General features: G+C 52.5%; 1 protein-coding gene across 7 annotated transcripts in view; it reads right to left on the reverse strand.

Moving 5' to 3' along the window:
* The window catches only part of PLCE1 (phospholipase C epsilon 1), a 1,649,974-nt gene that overhangs the window by 87,234 nt on the left and 1,543,694 nt on the right, over positions 1-19,046 (reverse strand). For all 7 annotated transcript variants that reach the window (XM_086922473.1, XM_086922472.1, XM_086922474.1 and 4 more), the window contains one exon: positions 4,415-4,585. In XM_086922473.1, coding sequence (XP_086778599.1) covers positions 4,415-4,585 — 171 coding nt within the window. The remainder of the gene's footprint in view (positions 1-4,414; positions 4,586-19,046) is intronic.

Genomic DNA, 19,046 nt, shown 5'->3' on the forward strand with positions numbered 1-19,046 from the left:
GGCAATCAGTGAAGCTTGACTAGTTCATCATCCACCGATTGATGTCTTGGGAGGTCTAAAATGAACCTTGCTGATGAATCCTGTGCATGTAACAATTGCTTTCAATACAGTTGTTAAAATTGATATCCCTAGCTGCTCTATCCTTTGACATAGTTACAATGATCTGAGTATCGTCAGCATAGCAAAAAACCTGGAGACCAAATGATTTAATATGTTTGGCTAAAGGAGTAACAATGATTGAATAGCGTGGAGTTTAACAAACAGCCCTGAGAGACCCCACAAGGAAGAGAGAAGGGTTTGAACTTAATGTAACCCATAATCTCTACCTGTGTCCTATCCGCTAGGAAGGATTTCAGAATATTCAGGGCCCTACCCTTAAAGCTGACTGAGCTATCCAAGAAGTGAGGATCGTTGGGGAGACAATGTTGAAGGATGCGGACAGATTCAACAGATCAGTGCTGCAACTTGCCCATCATCTACCATTGGTCTGATGTTATCAATCACAGAAACCAGGTTAGCGTCAGTATTGAGGCCACCTCGAAACCCAAATTGTGATGGGTCCAATAGCTCATAATCCTCTGAAAATGTAATCACTTGCCTATTAAGGTGTTTTTCTAAAATTGTAGACGCACAGAAGGAGGGATATAGGCCTATAGTGTTTCAGTTCTTTTGGATCTAAACTAGATTTCTTTAGGAGAGGTCTGACTGCTGCCTCTTTCCACACTTTGAGGGAAAATCCAGATACAATAGATTGATTAATAATGGATGTTAGTGGCCCAGTAATGGTTTGAGCGGCATATGAAAACATTTTGGGGAGCAGGGCTCAAATGGAGACCCTGATTTTGAGATCAGCAGCAGCAGAAATGTAAGGTTTCTTCTTATGTCATCATTTGGAAACAGGAGAAGCAAGGTTGATTCTTCCTAACTTCTTCTCTAACGGTGTTTTGTAGCATCTCATGCCCACTGCCTTTACTTAGTCAGGCTGCTCCAGTTTTGTTTTTCCAAAAATTCATTATACATAGTAAAATATTTAGACTGAAAATACAGATCCCTCTCATCACAGAAGGTAAGAGTGACTTCGGAGTGATTTGGAGTGTTAGAGGAAGACAAAGTATTTATGATTTTAAATAGCCCCCTAGAGGAGATGGGAGTGTTAGCAATTTTTTCACTAAACAATTTGGACTTCTCTTTAAAAATAGCCTGTCTATACCCCCTGATCAGGGCTCTATATTTATTTTTTTCCTGCTGGTCATAAGCTCTGTGCCAGATCCGTTCTTGTCTCATACAGCTTTGCATCAATGATTTAAGTCGGTAAGAAAACAAAGGCGAAGAAGTTGATGTGAGAAAGTGCCCTCTTTCTGCATGGTTGCCCCCACTTTTTTGCTGAACTGCTGATGGGCTTTGACCGAGTGTGCCCTGGGCTCCTGCCAACTCAGGTCCTATATTCTTTCTCTAAACCTGCTTTAAAAACCAAACCCAACTGGCATCTCTGGCCACAGGTCAGCCCCTGGTAAATGGTACAACAGGTACCTAGGGCACTGTGACCAGGTAAGACCTCTAAGGGCTGCAGCACTTATTGTGTCACCCATATAGGCCCTGTACCATTACACTCACACACTGCCTTTGCAGGTTTCTGTGTTTTGGTGCATAACAAAGTGAACAGTCGACATGGCAAACATCCCTGTGTGCCATGCCTACAACTCACTGCCCTGGCATAGATCAGTCACCCCTCTAGCTGGGTGCACTATACCAGTGGTGAGGGTACAGATGCATGAGCCCTGTACCCCTACAGTGTCTAAGTCCATTTTTAGACAATGTACAAACTCCACAGCCCCATAATGGCTACACTGAAAACTGAGAAGTTTGGTATCAAACTTCTCAGTACATTAAACCCACACTGATGCTAGTGTGGGATTTAATGAAAAATGCACACAGAGGGCATCTTAGAAATGCCCCCTGAAAAACGACCTACCACTAATGTCCAGGCTGAGTGGCTGCTTTCAGCTGCCACCACCAGACATGTCTCTGAACCCCGGGGTCGAGAGCCACCTGCTCTCGGGGGCCAGAAACAATGCACATCCTGGGACAAGGTGCCAAGCCTCCTCCCCCAGGAAGGGCAGGGTGCACGAAGGGGAAGCTTAAAAGGCTTGGCGCCTTTGTGAGCTTTCCCAGGCCACTTGCTGCTTTCAGCAACTGGTCCTCACTGGTTCTGCTCCCACTTTGGGTGGGAGAACCAGTGGGAAAAGCAAGTGAGGAAGAGAGGTGTGCCCACCTCTGCGAACTCCACCCCTCAGGTGGGGGAGGCAAGGTGAAGCACAACTCATAGTCTCTGCCGTCTTGCAGATGGAGGGACCCAGCCAACCAGGGAAGGGCTTATGCCCCACTCCCACTGGAGGGTGGCATAATAGGTGGTCTCACACCCCAGGGAAGGGACCCATTGGTCACAACCATCTACCTTCCTGTAACACCCTTAAATCAAGTATTTAGGGGCACCCCTGAACCTTGCTTCCTCGGACAAGAAACTACAAGAAGAAGGACCGAACAGCAGTGCCAAAGCAAACAAGAGGAGGACGCCCATTGACTTGGCCCCAGCCCTACCAGCCTGTCCCCACCCCAAACCTGCTCCAGCGAAATCCCGGTGTGTCCTGCAGCCAGCAACCTCGAGAAACCCGGAGGACCTGCCTGCATTCAATCCCAAAGACTTGGTCTCCCATGAAGACCGGATTTGTTCAAACATCAGACTCTAGCTCTGCAAGGATACGCAAGTTTGCACCACTCTTCACCCAATGCCCATGGCTGAGTTCGAGTGGCCCAACACCAAGAGGAGGTCTCTCTGGCAATCCTGACCAGAGATCCGGCAACCTGCCTCAAGCCTCCAGCCGACGCCTGCAGCCTCAAACCGGAAGGTCCCCCCCAACTGCGACCAGGAGCTGGTAAGAAGGTCCGACCCTAAAAGGCACCCCTGCACTCGACGCCCCATGGCCTTGGTTGGCCCAACCGACAGTGCCTAACCAACCCCCAACATCCCAACTTACTTCTCCAAGTGGTGGTCGCACCCAGAAGACCTTCGTCCCCAAACCTGCAGTGCTTTTGCAACCCGGAGACTCCCCACTGAAAGCTACAAGGCTTCCGACGCCAAAACAGCACTCTGCACCCAGCTGCCCCAGTGCCGCTGAGGGTGCATTCTTTGTGCTGGCCCAAACCCCCATTTGCCTGCCCTGAGCTTTTACTTACCTGTTTGCAGGAAATGACCCAATGTAGTATCCAGGTATACTAAACCGTGTAAAAAAAGTAATCTGAGAGTAATGTACTGGTCATTTTACTAAAAGGCCCATTTAAAGTATATGTACTGTATTTCCAAAGCATTGCATTTCTCAGCAACATTACTGTAAATCAAAACAAAGTGCATATACAATTACAATCCAAACTGTATTACAACTGTATATTTACCTCAAAGTATTTATCACTTACCTGTCCCAGGCTTACTTGGTTCTAGGAAATAAAATGACTAAAAGAGTATTTTTATACAAAAACAATTGGTGTGAAGTTCAGTCCTTGAGTGTGTGAATTCATTTGCTGACTGAGTGTGTACAACAAATGCTTAACACTGTCCTCTGATAAAGCCACACTGCTCGACCACACTACCGCAAATAGAGAGTGATCTACTTTACCTCTGCCTACCTTTTGGGTTCCACTGGACTCTGTGCACACTATACCTCACTTTGGGATAGTATATACAGAGCCAGCTTCCTACAGTTGATTGTCAGACCAGCTTAGCAGGAGAGTTTCCTCAACCTTGAACATTGCACTCTTAGAGAAAATCCCATCTAATGCATGCCTTGCCAAATGTGTGAACTCTTTAACTAACTGGGTAAGACCAAAGCTTGTTAAAGTATCAATAAGAGTAGCTGAGTCCTTATTTGTTTAGCCCCCGGGTAAACATTAAAATCTCCCAAAATAGTAAAGCTGGATTTGTCTAAACAAGGTACAAACACTTGACCTATATTAAACAGAAATGTGGATCTTGATCAAGGGAATCAATAGATTAGCAACCTAGAGAAGGATACTGTATAGTGAATTTTAATATTAAATCTCAAAGCCTCACATAAAGTAAATTCTTTAATTGCTTACATTAAACAGTGGAATGCATTTTTAATAAACAATGGTCAAACCACCTTCTATCCTCAATTATAAATAGTTGACTATCCGGCAGCCTGTGCAGTTTATTTACAAAGACTCTTAACTAAATCCTCAGCGGCTTGTTAAGTGTTGCTGTTCTTTGGCCACTAGAGACATCAAAGGAATTTTCTCACTGGTAGCATTCCTATCAGAATTAATTTTATAAAAACATGAAAGATGTAAGGCGTGCACAGATACAAAAACATCAAGAGCTACAATAAATTGTGTTTCCTACCTGCTGAATGATTTCCTGAGCAGTACTTAACCGGGGGGCTTTGATAACAGTGCGAGGCTGCTCTGGAGAAACATCATGCACTTGAACAAAGAAGGTATCATCTTCATACACAGTGTTCGTATTTTCTTTGGAGTCCTTCTCTTCTTGAAAGTAATTATTTTCTTTTAAACTCTGAAAATAATTTGAGAAGTACAAATTTCTTCAGATTTTCTCCCAGTGGCCACATAATCCAGAGGACAATCTCAGATCAACTTAAGACATCACATATGCAGGCTTACATTTATATTCGTTATTTTGTATAGTGCATTCTCTGACACCAGTCATTTTCCACTGATAACAAGCATTTGCAATGCAATAGGTCTCGCAGTTACACAAGTTTGAGCCATTGACATTGTAAAGGACAATGCTTTTTATTTATGTTTTTGTTTTTGAAACAAAAATATAAGGCATTGTTATTTACAATGCCAATAGCTTAAACTTGTGTGGCAAAAAAATGCAATAATTTGCTAGAGTTTAAGCTATTGGTATTGTAAATGATACTGCCTTTTATTTATGCTTTAAAACAAGCATTTAAATAAAACGCATTTTCATTTACAATGCCAATAGCTGAAACTCTCACAAATGCAAGACCTATTGCATTGCAAAGGACCCGCTTGTCCCCAGTTATAAGTATTTACATTTGGAAAAAATAGTAACAGCAGATGTGAGTTAAAGCCCAGTGGTGAAATAGGCTGGTGATGCTTGCACACCTTACCCGATTCACAGGCTCCCTTCTGCGTCTAGAGGATGGCGGGCAGCCCTTGCAAGCGAGGGAAGCCCCGCGTGACGGAGCCTGTAGCCCGGTGAGTGGGGCGGGTGGGGCTTAGTTGTAAGGGTGTGTGTGTGTGTGTGTGTGTGTGTGCCTGTGTGTGTATGCAGTGTGTGTGTGCGTGTGTGTGTGCCTGCGTGTGTGTGCGTGTGTGTTTGTGTGTGTGGGCATGCGTGAGTGTGTCTGTGTGTGTGCGCGCACGATTGAGAGAGGCGAGAGGCTGACTTACTGTGAATGTGAGACAGGAGATGTGCAGGGATCTGGGCGTGCGCGCCCACAAGGTGAAAGCGCCGAGGGCTTGCGCGTGCACATCCCCTGTCTCACATTCCCATGAGTTGGACAACAAAAGATGCTTCGCTGGATCAGCTCGACCTAAAAAAAAATGGTATGGTGGTTTTTGTGTGAAAACTATGAACCAGATTCAGACCTTGGCAGACGGAGTACTGTCATTAGGGTGGCGGAGGACTTAATGTCCGCCGTCCTGACTGACATTAGTCCGTCTTACTTAAAAATGACTTCGAGCCCAATGTTCATATCGGTATGTTCAAAGGAACAGTCATAATGGCCGTTCGCTTCAAGGTACAAAACGTTTGGTGGACAACTCTTGTTAGTTTTGATGCTCGTCCATCAAACATTTAATATTTTTTGTTTTTCAAAAACAAACTCCCAAACTGGGAGTTTGTTAGTGAAAAACAAAAAACTCATTACTCCCACACCCTTGACGGTTTGTCCCAGGGCGTGGTGGTAATTTTTTTTTCTGTCCCTCATTACCCGGTTCTCCCTGGCAGAGACCGACAGAAAAAACAAATTAGACCGTCCACTCTAAACAGATGGCTATACTATGAAGGCCCCTACTCCGTTGGGCTGCCAGAGGTAGTTTTCTCGTGACAAAGCCAGCAGCTGCTCCATTGAAGGACAGCTACCATACACAGGGCAGGCGCAATGTCAGTTTCGCAGAAAAGGTACACTATCAGGTTGGCAGACAGGTGCACTCTGTCCTCCAAACAACTCTAAATCACCCTGTAGTTCTTTTGACCATATCAATATAGTATTCGGAATTGCACTATTGCTATACTGATATCTTTTACATTAATTTTCCATAACATTGTTTAGACTTGGTTTACTTTTTCATATTTCCAATGTTTCTGGGTTTTTAGAAAATGCATAAATATTTACAAGCGCTGTGCATACATTAATGAATGGCACACCTTCTTCTAACCAAAGGCTTGGGTCTAAAAGGCCCAGATTGCAAGATAACTGCAGATAAGCACCTGCAAATATACAGACAACAGGTGCACATTGTTTAATAACAATAACTTGGCACTGCAAAAAACATAACAGACATAACTTTCCCCTGAACAAAACTCTACTCCTATCTACCTATAGGAGTCATACTGGATTTAGAAAATATCAAAAAGTGACAGAAAGATGCCTAAAGAACAAGTTACTTACCTTCAGTAACAATATATCTGTAAGAAACATAGGTTAGTTATAGATTCCTTACCTTAGAATTACACCCAGGCATCAGACTGGATTCGGACAGTTGTTTCGTCAGCAGTACCTCTGCGCGTCGAAAGGTGGTGTCGGTCAGCACCGCGTCCGTTGTTGGCATTGTGGTCGCTGGGATGACGTTGCTGTAGCTACTTAGACGCCGCCCTCGTGCGCTGATGTCAGTTCTGTACAAAACTTTCCACGCCAGAAACTCAGAGCTATACAAGACACGGTCCACTGGTGCACAAAACTAGGGCCCTAAAAGGATGTCCTTAACAATAGAAATTAGTGCGCAGAACGGGGAGGATGGGTGGGGCGGTAAGGAATCTATAAATAACCTAAGTTTCTTATAGATTTATCGTTACCGAAGGTAAGTAACTTGTTCATCTGAAAGAAACATGTTAGTTATAGATTCATTACCTTAGAATAGATACCCAAGCAATACAAACCCAGGAGGTGGTTCTGAGAACCAAGATTGCACCAGAAAGTCCTGGAGAACAGAATAGCCAAAGAAGCCGTCTCTCCGGACTTGACTGTCAAGGCAGTAGTGTTTCGTGAATGAGTGCGACAAAGCACACGTAGCTGCCTGACAGATGTCCTTTAGAGGAACTCCTCATCCCAAAGCAGTAGTTGCTGCAGTCGTCCTGGTGGTATGGGCACGCAACCCCACTGGAGGCTCCTTCTTTGCCAGAGAATAGCAGGCTTTGATACACAAAGCGACCCATCGGGAGATAGTCCGCTTGTGTATGGCCCGACCTTTCTTGGCACCCACGTAGCCAACAAAGAGCTGGTCATTCACCCGGAACGGTTTGGTGCGATCTAGATAAAAGGAAAGCGCACTTTTGGGTCCATACGATGGAGCCTCTCTTCCTCTTTCGAAAGATGCAGAGGCAGAAAGAAGGTGGGCAAAGTAATGGTCTGCCCGATGTGAAAGGCAGTGACAAACTTGGGAAGGAAGGAAGGACTAGTCCTGAGAACTACCTTGTCCGGATGGACATACAGGAAAGGAGGCTTGGATGAAAGAGCCTGGAGCTCGCTCACTCTTATGGCAGATGTGATGGCTACCAGGAATGCTGATTTAAGCGTCAGAAGCCTCAGAGGACAGTTGTGAAGCGGCTCAAAGGGAGCGCACATTAAATAGGTTAAGACTAGAGTCTAGTCCCACTGAGGCATAACAAAGGGAATAGGAGGAAAGAGATGAGTTATGCCTTTCAAGAAACGATTTACAACCGGGGACTTGAAAAGAGAAGGCTGATCTGGAAGCTGAAGGAAGGCAGAAATGGCCGAGAGATAGCCCTTAATAGTGCCCAGAGCAGAGCCCTGCTGGGCCAAAGAAAGGAGAAACAAGAGAACCTCAGAAAGAGGGATAAAAAGGGGATCCAAAGCCTTTGCTGTGCACCATGCCACAAATTTGTTCCACCAGCAAGCGAATACAGTGTTAGTGGAGGGACGCCTGGCTGCCAAGATTACATCACAAATTTCGTGAGGCAGGTCAAACGACGTCAACTGCCTCCGTTCAATCTCCATGCAAGGAGGTGGAGGCTGGACAGGTTTGGGTGGAGGACCGTCCCCTGTTGCTGCGACAAAAGATCCTCTCGAAGAGGCAGACGAGTCGGAGGATCGATGGCCATGTTGAGCAGCACAGGATACCAGACTCTTCGTGCCCAATCCAGAGCCACAAGGATGACTTGGGCCTGGTCGCACCTGATCTTCTTCAGCACTCTGGACAGAAGTGCTATAGCCGGAAAGGCGTACAACAGACTGCAACTCCACTTGTGACGAAAAGAGTCGCCTAGCGAGTGCTGGTTTCGAAATTCAAACCCGCAGAATTGCTGACATTGCGCGTTCTCTTCAGCGGCGAATAGATCTAACCAAAGCTCTCCACAACTGTCAAGAGAGACCTTGCACCACCTCCGAGTGAAGATGCCATTCGGGATCCATCATGCACATGCGGCTGAGTTGTCCGCCCTGGCGTTCAGTGAACCGGTCAGGTGTTGAACGACCAGGGATATGCCCTCATGTTCCAGCCATGCCCAGAGGCGGAGGGCCTCCTGACATAGGGTCCACAACCCCACCCCGCCCTGTTCGTTGCAGTACCGCATGGCGGTGGTGTTGTCCGTGAACACCTGCACTACTCTTCCCTGGACAGAGGGAAGGAATGCCTTCAGTGCAAGACGGATCGCCCGAAGCTCCAGAAGGTTGATGTGGAGCTGGGACTCCGCCTGACAGATTCCCCTGATGCTGCACCCACTGAAATTTCAGGTCCCACTGCAGAGCCTGCATATGCCACCTGGCATGATCGACCACAGGATGTAGGAGGCCATGAGGCCCAGCAGCCTCAGGGTCATCCTGACTGAAACCTGGGATAGAGGCTGAAAGATCGGAATCATAGCACAAATATCCCGGACTCGCTGTTCGGGAAGATAAACCCGAAACCGCGTTGTGTCCAGAACCGATCCGATGAAGAGGAGCTTCTGAGAGGGAATCAGGTGTGACTTCAGCACATTGATGGAGAGCCCCAGCGAATGCAGGAGGTCGGCAGTAGTCTGGAGGTGGAAGAAGACTGCCTTGGCGAGGCCGCCTTCAACAGCCAGATGTCGAGATAGGGGAAGACGGAAACCTCCGATCTGCGTAGTTGAGCTGCGACCACCGCCATCACTTTCGTGAACACCCGAGGGACGCTGGTAAAGCCAAAAGGCAGCACGGAAACTGAACGTGCTCGTGGCATACCAAGGACCGCAGGTAACGCCGGTGAGCCGGCAGGACAGAGATGTGAAAATAAGCGTCTTGCCAGTCCAATGCTATCATCCAGTCTACAGGGTCAAGTGCAGACAAGACCTGAGCGAGCGTCAACATCTTGAACTTCTCCTTCCGGAGGAAGCGGTTGACGTTCCGGTGATCCAAGATAGGATGCTGGCTCTTGTCGTTCTTGGGCACCAGAAAGTAGTGGAAATAACAACCACGACCTACTTCTGGGACAGGAACACACTCAATGTCTTCCTTGGCCAAGAGAGCCGTAACTTCCTGTTGGAGAAGGGCCAGGTGATCCTCCAACATGCAGTGGTATTGAGGTGGCATGGCTGGAGGGGTAGCCTCGAAGGGGAGGAATAGCCTCTTGGGACTATCTGCAAAACCCACCTGTCCGACGAGATGGTGCACCAGTGGGGGAGGTGATGGAGGATCCTGCCACCCACTGGCGTTTGATGGGCCTGAATATTCAGACTAGGAAGGCTTGGAGGCTGCTGCAGAGGGGGGGTTAGTGGAGTGGCCCGCCTGCTGGCCCCCTGAACCACGGCGGTGGTTCCTACGTCCCCGGCCGCGCGAAGATTGGGAAACTTGCTGCGGCATGTGGCTCTGGGTGGGACGTAGTGGGGCACCCCTTCTGTAGCCACGAAAGGAGCGAAAAGCAGACTGCGAAGGGTGGCTGGAGAGGCCCAAGGACTTGGCCGTAGCCCGTGAGTCCTTGAAACACTCTGGAGCATTGTTCGCTTTATCGCCAAAAAGGCGACGGCCATCAAAGGGCATGTCCATCAGCGTATTCTGGACATCCCCCTAAAAGCCAGTCGATCTCATCCAGGCGTAGCAAAGAAGGGCTACTGACGTGGCAATCGTCCTGCCCAGAGTCAACAGTATCCAGTCCACAACAGATGGTAAACTTCGCTGCATTCCTCCCGGCCGCAACAGCCTGGGAGCCTACTCTCCGGGCCTGCTCGGGACACTGAGAAAGCGCCTGCGCAACCGTGTCCCACACAGAGTGGGAATAACGGCCCAATAGACATGCAGTGTTTACCGACCGCAGTCCCAAGCTGGCGGAAGAGAAAATCTTCTTTCCAAGATGATCCAGCATCTTTGATTCCCTTTCCGGTGGAGCGGTAGGGAATGCGCTCTTCGAAGTGGAGGCTTGAACCACCAAGCTCTCCGGGGTGGGATGTTGGGAGAGGAAAGTGGGGTCGCCCAGAGCCAGGCGTGGGGTTGGGCAGTCGTCCTATCCACAGGAGCCCCTGTGTTGAGCCTGGACCAGGTGTCCAAAAGGACGTTGGTAAGGGCCTCATTAAACGGCAGCAGGGCCTCCGAAGACCTTGCAGCCGGCTGAAGCACCTCTGTCAGGAGGTTAGTCCTGACCGCCACCGTAGGAAGCTCGAACTTTAGAGCCTCGGCCGCCCCTACCCAACACCACGGTGTATGACGCTCCGTAGCCACGGTAGGAGGAGACAACATGCTAAGGTCAGGGGAGGTGTCTAGACCACTGGCATCTCACAGTTCCTCTCTCCAGTCCTGTTCAGTCTAGCTGATCAGGCAGAGGGTCACCTGACCGCTCCCAGTCCTCCTCCTCACCCTCTGGGTGCCAATCTGGCTGAAAAGGGACCCCCGGAGTGAACTGGGGCACAAAAACTCCTCTTGATGCCGGTCCAGCTCCCCATTAGGATGGAGATCGGGGTCGACGCTGACCCGGGGCACGACCGATCTCGGCTGTGGCAGTGGTGCCGGAGGATGCGGCGCCGGTGGAGGTGTTATAAGGTCAACCGGCGCCAATCAGGATCCAGGCCTGGATCCAAGGGGGGCCTGAGCCGTCAGCAGAAAAACGCCTAGGCCATCCTACAGAGTCCGCGGGCCTGAAGGCGCGCCGGAGGTGGGTTCGGGCTGCCCAAAGATGGCGTGCATCACCGCGTAAAACTTACGAAGCTGCGCAGGAGTCGCCCCGGGTCCCGAGAAGGGAGGGAAGCTCGGATGCAACTCTTCGCGCTCCGTGCGTGAAGGGGCACTGCCCGCATCCCTTGTCGCGTCAGTCTTCGGGGAGAAGTCGGAGAGCGACGTTGCTTCTTCGACTTCTTCTTGTGCTTCAACTTACCTGACCCCGAGTGCGAAGACTACGAAGACTTGGAAGAGTGATGATGGCTCCACGACCGGTCTCTCGACCTCCCTCGCGATCGGGACCTCGAATGGCACAAAGTCGACTGCCAGCGCTCTAGAAGCTTTTGGGATTGCTCCTGCAAAGCCTTCAGAGCCATGGACCGGCAGTCTGAGCACGACTTGGGGTCGTGGTTGCGCTCCAAGCAAAAGAGGCACATGCGGTGCAGATCCGTAATCGACATCAGTCGGCTACAGGAACCGCATGCCTTGAAGCCGGGTATCTCTACGTGCACCAGGAGTCATAGACTCAAAAAAGACGTTGACAAAAGTCGCTCAAAAACTTCAGTCAAAAAGTGACTGGAGGTACCGCTCTCTCTAGATCGGTGCTGGCTGGCGCGGAAAAAGAAAGAACTGACGTCAACGTGCGAGGGCAGCATCTAAGTAACTACCTCGACATCATCCTGCCGTCCACAAGGCCAATGTGGAACGCATAGCAGACTAACGCCACTTTTCGACGCACAGAGGTACTACTGACGAAAAAACTTTCAGGATCCAGTTTGATGCCTGGGGGTAATTCTAAGGTAAGAAATCTATAACTAACATGTTTCTTTCAGATGCACAAGTTACTACTTGTGTAACGATATATCTGTAAGAGACATTAGTTAGTGATAGATTCCTTACCTTAGAATATCCCCAGGCGTCAGACTGGATCCGGAAAGTTTTGCGTAGCAGTACCCTTGCGCGTCGGTAGGCGTCGTCTGCGGCTCCGCGTCCGTCGTCGGCGTCGTGGGCGCCGTGATGACGTCGTCGGAGTACTTAGACGCCGCCTCCGCGTGCGTGTCAGTTCTTAGCCACAGCTTTTCCGCGCCAGAAGCGCAGAGCCATGACCAAAACCGACACTGGTGCCAAGAAACTAGGGCCCTGAAAGGGGATGACCTTAACCCTAGATATCGGTTCGCAGAACGGGGAGGATGGGTGGGTCGGTAAGGAATCTATCACTAACTAATGTCTCTTACAGATATATCGTTACACAAGTAGTAACTTGTGCATCTGAAAGAGACACGTTAGTGATAGATTCCTTACCTTAGAATAGATACCCCAGCAATACCATCCCCGTGGTGGTGGGTCTGCGAACCAATATTCACACCAGAAAGTCCTGGAGAACGGAACGGCCGAAGTAACCATCCCTCCGGACTTGACTGTCCAGGCAGTAGTGCCTCGCAAACGTGTGCAACGAAGCCCACGTAGCAGCCTGGCAAATGTCCTGCAAAGGCACACCTCGGCCCAAGGCAGTTGTAGTGGCCGTGGCTCGAGTGGAATGAGCCCGCAGCCCAACAGGTGGTTCCTTCTTAGCCAAGGAGTAACATGCCTGGATGCACATGATAATCCATCGAGAAATGGTCCTCTTGTGCACCGCTTTCCCTTTCTTAGCGCCCGCGTACCCAACAAAGAGTTGATCATCCACCCGGAACTGGCGTGTGCGATCCAGATAGAACGAGAGCGCACGTTTTGGGTCCAGACGGTGGAGCCTCTCCTCCTCTCTCGAGGGGTGCGGAGGCGGAAAGAAGGTGGGCAATGTGATGGACTGCCCAATGTGGAAGGCCATGACCACCTTTGGCAAGAAGGAGGGCCTAGTCCTCAAAACAACCTTGTCCGGATGGACTGAAAGGAAAGGAGGCTTACAAGAGAGGGCCTGGAGCTCACTCACTCTCCTGGCAGAGGTGATGGCTACCAGGAAGGCAGTCTTCAAAGAAAGAAAGCGAAGTGGACAGTTATGAAGTGGCTCAAAGGGAGCGCACATCAGAAAGGTCAGAACCAGGTTCAAGTCCCACTGAGGCATCACGAAAGGAACAGGAGGAAAGGTATGAGTGATGCCTTTCAGAAATCTGTTAACTATAGGGGACTTGAACAAAGAAGGTTGGTCAGGCAGCCTCAGAAAGGCTGAAAGAGCCGAAAGATAGCCCTTGATAGTGCCCAGAGCAGAGCCCTGCTGGGCAAGAGAAAGAAGGAAGAGAAGGACCTCAGAGAGAGGGGCATTGAGGGGATCCACAGCCTTTGCTGTGCACCATGCCACAAATCTGTTCCACCTGCAGGCGTATACCGTTTTTGTGGAGGGACGCCTGGCTGCCAGAATGATGTTGCAAACTTCAGGAGGCAAGTCAAATGGCCTCAACTGTCGCCGCTCAATCTCCATGCATGGAGGTGGAGACTGGACAGGTTCGGGTGGAGGACCGTCCCCTGCTGCTGCGACAGAAGGTCCTCCTGAAGAGGCAGACGAACCGGGGGATCGACTGACATACTGAGTAGCTCGGGATACCAGTACCTTCGTGCCCAGTCCGGAGCCACAAGGATGGCTCGTGCTCGGTCGCGCTTGATCTTCGTCAGCACTCTGGGCAGAAGAGGTATAGGCGGAAAGGCGTACAACAGACCGCAGCTCCGCTCGCGACGAAAAGCGTCTCCGAGCGAGTGCCGCCTTGGAAATTCCAACGCGCAGAACTGATGACATTGCGCGTTCTCTTCGGTGGCGAATAGATCTAACCAAGGCTCTCCCCAACGCAGAAAGAGGCCTTGCGCCACGTCCGAGTTCAAACGCCATTCGTGATCCATCGAGCACCGACGGCTGAGTTCGTCCGCCCTGGCGTTCAGAGAACCTGCCAGGTGTTGAACCACCAGAGTCACGCCCTGATGTTCCAGCCATTGCCAGAGGCGCAGAGCCTCCTGGCATAGGGTCCACGACCCCACCCCGTCCTGTTTGTTGCAGTACCACATGGCGGTGGTGTTGTCCGTGAACACCTGCACTGCACTCCCTCGGACAGACGGGAGGAATGCTTTCAGTGCCAGACGAATCGCCCGCAGCTCCAACAGATTGATATGGAGCCGGGACTCCGCCGGAGACCAGAGTCCTCTGATCTCCGCCTCTCCCAAGTGGCCACCCCAGCCCTGGAGCGACGCGTCCGTCACAACTACGTGCTCCGGGTGGGGAAGGGAGAGGGATCTGGCGTTGACCCAATCGCGGTCCGTGAGCCACCACTGCAGCTGTCTCGCAGTGCCCTCCGAGATCAGGACATGGTCGGAAAGGTTGCCCCGGTGCTGGGCCCACTGAAACTTAAGGTCCCACTGCAGAGCCCGCATCCGCCACCGTGCGTGATGCACCAGAAGGATGCAAGAGGCCATCAGCCCCAGAAGCCGCAGCGTCAGCCTGACCGAAACCCGGGATAACGGCCTGAAGATCGGAATCAGGGCCTGAATATCCCGGACTCGCTGTTCGGGCGGGTAAACCCGAAACTGCGCCGAGTCGAGAACCGCTCCGATGAAAAGGAGCTTCTGAGAGAGGCACAGGTGTGACTTCGGCACATTGATGGAAAATTCCAGCCTGTGCAGGAGATCCGCCGTAGTCTGGAGGTGGTTGACGACTGCCTGGGGCGAGCCCGCCTTCAACAACCAGTCGTCTAGGTAGGGGAAGACTGAAACCCCTAACCTGCGCAGGTGAGCTGCGACCACCGCCATCACCTTCGTGAACACCCGTGGGGCGCTGGTAAGGCCGAAGGGGAGCACGGTAAACTGAAAGTGCTCGAGGCCTACCGTGAACCGCAGGTAACGCCGTTGGGCCGGCAGGACGGGGATGTGGAAATACGCATCCTGCAAGTCCAACGCTACCATCCAGTCTCCTGGGTCTAGGGCAGCCAAGACCTGAGCCAGTGTCAGCATTTTGAACTTCTCCTTCCGGAGGAAGCCGTTGACGTTCCTCAGATCCAAGATAGGGCGTAGGCCCCCTTTGCCCTTCTTGGGTACTAGGAAGTAGTGGGAGTAGCAACCACGACCTACTTCTGGCCCAGGAACGCGCTCGATGGCCCCCTTGGCCAAGAGGGCCGAAACTTCCTCCTGCAGGAGCCGCAAATGATCCCCCGATACGCGGTGATGTTGCGGTGGCATGGCTTGAGGGGTCGTCTCGAAGGGGAGGGAGTAGCCCCTTCGGACGATCTGCAGCACCCACCATTCCGAAGTGACTGTGCGCCAGTGAGAGTGTTGATGGCGAACCCTGCCCCCCACTGGCGTCACATGGGCCGAAAAGCACGGACTAGGAGGGTTTAGAGGCGGATGCTGCGGGGGCAGGTGTGGACTGGCTCCGCTTGCCTCCCCGACCGCCTCCACGGCGGTTTCCACGGCCGCCGCCGCGCTGGACGACAGTTTGCGACGAGTGGCTGGCGGCACGCGTGGGGACGCCCCTTCCTTGGCCACGAAAGGAGCGAAAGGCACCCACTTGCTGGTGCGGGGCCGAGAGGCCCAAGGACTTGGCCGTAGCCCTGGAGTCCTTAAAGCGCTCAAGCGCGTGGTCTGCCTTGTCGCCAAAGAGGCGACGGCCATCGAACGGCATGTTCATGAGGGTATTCTGGACATCAGCCGAGAAGTTGGCGGATCTGAGCCAGGCGTGGCGTCGAATCGCCACCGTCGTAGCCATCGCTCTGCCCAGCGAATCAGTTGTATCCAGTCCGCACCTGATCGAGTACTTCGCTGCGTCCCGGCCCTCCACTAGGGCTTGGCCGAGTTTGGCCCGTACCTCCAACGGACACTCTGGCAGCACTTCCGCCACCGTTTCCCATATAGAATGGGTGTAACGGCCCAAGAGGCATGCGGTGTTGGAAGACCGCAGTCCTAAGCTAAGGGACGAGAATACCTTTTTGCCAAAGGCCTCGTACCTCTTGGATTCCCGGTCAGGGGGAGCCGACGGGAAGGCGGTCTGGGAGTTAGAGGCCTGGATAACCAGACTCTCGGGGTGGGGTGGGTGGACAGGAAACATGGGTCGCCCGGAGCCGGGCGGTGGCGTCTGGCCACGTTCCTATCTACAGGCGAACCTGTAGCGGGCCTGGACCAAGTGCCCAAAAGAACGTCCGACAAGGCCTCATTAAACGGCAGCAGAGGCTCCATGGAGCATGACTGCGGCTTAAGGACCTCAGTGAGGAGGTTAGTCCTCACAGCCGCGACGGGGAGCTCAAGGCCCAATGCCTTAGCAGCCCTCATCAACAAAACACTATATGTTGCGCCCTCCTCCGAAGCCACGGAAGGAGGAGAGACGAATCCAGTGTCTGGAGAGGTGTCCAGGCCACTGGCCTCCCCAAGGTCTCCTGACCAGTCCATTGTAGACTGACATTCCCTTGTCAGAGGGTCCTCAGACCCCTCCCAATCCTCCTCTTCCCCCATCTCCTGAGACTCAGGGTCGTAAGTGAATGAGGATGGTTCATAGGGATGGAAATCCCCGAACGGCGTCGAGATCGGCGCCGACAGGCGCCGTCCCGACGCCGGAACCCATAGAGAGGAGGCATCGGGGACGGCGTCGGCCGGGGCCGACGCCGGAGGGGACACCACACGGACCGACCCCGGGGGGGTCGTAAGGTCCACCGGGGACGTTCCAGCGCCCGACGAGGGCCGAACGGCACCCTGCGGCGTCGGGCCCGAAGGCACAGACGACGCTGGAACCGTCGAACCCTGCGGCGCCGAGCCCAAGGGCAGCGGCGGCGTCGGGATCGTGGAGCCCTGCGGCGCCGGCGTCGAAGACGCCGGCGGCGTCGGGGCCGAAGCACCCGACGGCGTCGGGGTCGCATCGCCCGACCCACTAGGGCCCCCAGACGGGTTCACTGGGCTCGAAGGCGCCGCGGAACCCGTCGGAGAAGACAGGGACCTCATGGCCATGAGGAAGCGCTCTATCTCCTCCGGCGTCGCGTTCAGCCCAGGGACCGGGGGGTATGGAGCCGGACGCGGCGCCCGCGACTCCTGAGGAGCCGCATGGGCGGTGGCACCCGAACCTCCGGCCGCATCGCGCGAGCGTCGGGGGGAGTCGGAAGAGCGATGATGTCTCTTCGACTTCTTATGCTTCTTACCTGACGACTTGGACCCGGAGGAGTGGCGCTGACTCCCGGAGCTGTGACGGCTCCGCCCCCGCGACCTGTCCCTCGACCTCCCGTGGGACCGGGACCTCACACGGCGCGGGGCCGACTGGCGGATCTCGAGTCGCCTGCGGGACCGCTCCCGCCTGGCCTTCCTCGAGAGGGCCCGACAGTCGGAGCAGGCCTCGTCGTCATGGTCGACGCCCAAACACGTCAGGCACAGGCGGTGCGGATCCGTAACCGACATGAGGCGTTCGCAACCGCCGCAGTGCTTGAAGCCGGGCATCCCTAATGGCACCGTCGGAGTCGTGAAGACTTCGAAATAGATCAAAAAGATCCAAAAAGTTAGTCAAAAAATGACTAGGGAACTGCTTTTTCCAGATCTGCGCTGGCTGGCGCGGAAAAAAAGAAGAACTGACGTCAGCACGCGGAGGCGGCGTCTAAGTACTCTGACGACGTCATCACGGCACCCACGACGCCGACGACGGACGCGGAGCCGCAGACGACGCCTACCGACGCGCAAGGGTACTGCTACGCAAAACTTTCCGGATCCAGTCTGACGCCTGGGGATATTCTAAGGTAAGGAATCTATCACTAACATGTCTCTTTCAGATGTAACATTAACCCTTTATCATGTAAGGATAAGTTGTTTGAATGTTGCCCCAATTTTCACTGATTAATAGCTGCACAGGATTTTCTCTTTGAGGACATATGACATGACTCTGTTGGTAAAAACTGGGTAGGTATCTCAGCGTGAGTTGGAGGAACTCAGTCAACAACCCCCTAGAAAACTGTTGCAGGCCCATACAGTATGCCCAATTCCCGCCTCTTCCAACCCTGAGAAGTCGCTACTTAAGTGACAGCTACAGTTGTGAGGTAGAGCCAGAGGTGGAAAAGCAAAGAAACAATCTGGAAAAATTTAATAGTGCACTGCAATGCACAACTGTAATAATACTTGCAATCTCGGGGAACATGGCCAAGATGGCGAAAGGGAGCAGCCGCCTCCGACTAGAGCTCCGCTTCACACTGGGCTCATCTGCAAGCATTCGGATATTTAGGGGTGATCTGGGCTCTGGAAAGTGGACTCTCCCTAGCTGCTTAGACAGACGGAGGAGCTGGAGCCGACCTTGAAAGGGCCGTCATGGTGACTGGGAGGAGTGCCTGATGTCCCCGGCCTCATTGACGGACAGGGATCAAGTTGACTGCTGTGCAAGGTGCAGTGGGCTGCCAGAGTTCTGCCGAGAGTGTGGCCACGTCGCCGACTGTGGTTGCTAACCGAGAAGCCAAATGTGACCCCCCTCCCCACCTCAGGCCTGGCGCCTGTGTGAAGCAGAGGCCGGTGGTGCTGATTGGAGGTCCGAGTCGGGTTCAGAGCGGCCTCTGTGTTTTCTGCGCAGCTGCCTGAAGGCAGAGGCAGCTGCCTGGAAGCAAAGGCAGCTGGGCGTATATTGGTGACCCACGTTGCTGGGAGAGACTGCTTTCTGGGCCCCATGCACCCGAGTGTCTGGACTTGGTGGTACCAGACGTGCCAGACATTGTGGGGCGAACAGAGCCCAGGCCACATCAAGCTGCATTAAATAGAGCGCCAGGCCCCAGGACA

Source organism: Lissotriton vulgaris, chromosome 5 (genome assembly GCF_964263255.1).
Source record: "Lissotriton vulgaris chromosome 5, aLisVul1.2, whole genome shotgun sequence".
NCBI lineage: Eukaryota > Metazoa > Chordata > Amphibia > Caudata > Salamandridae > Lissotriton > Lissotriton vulgaris.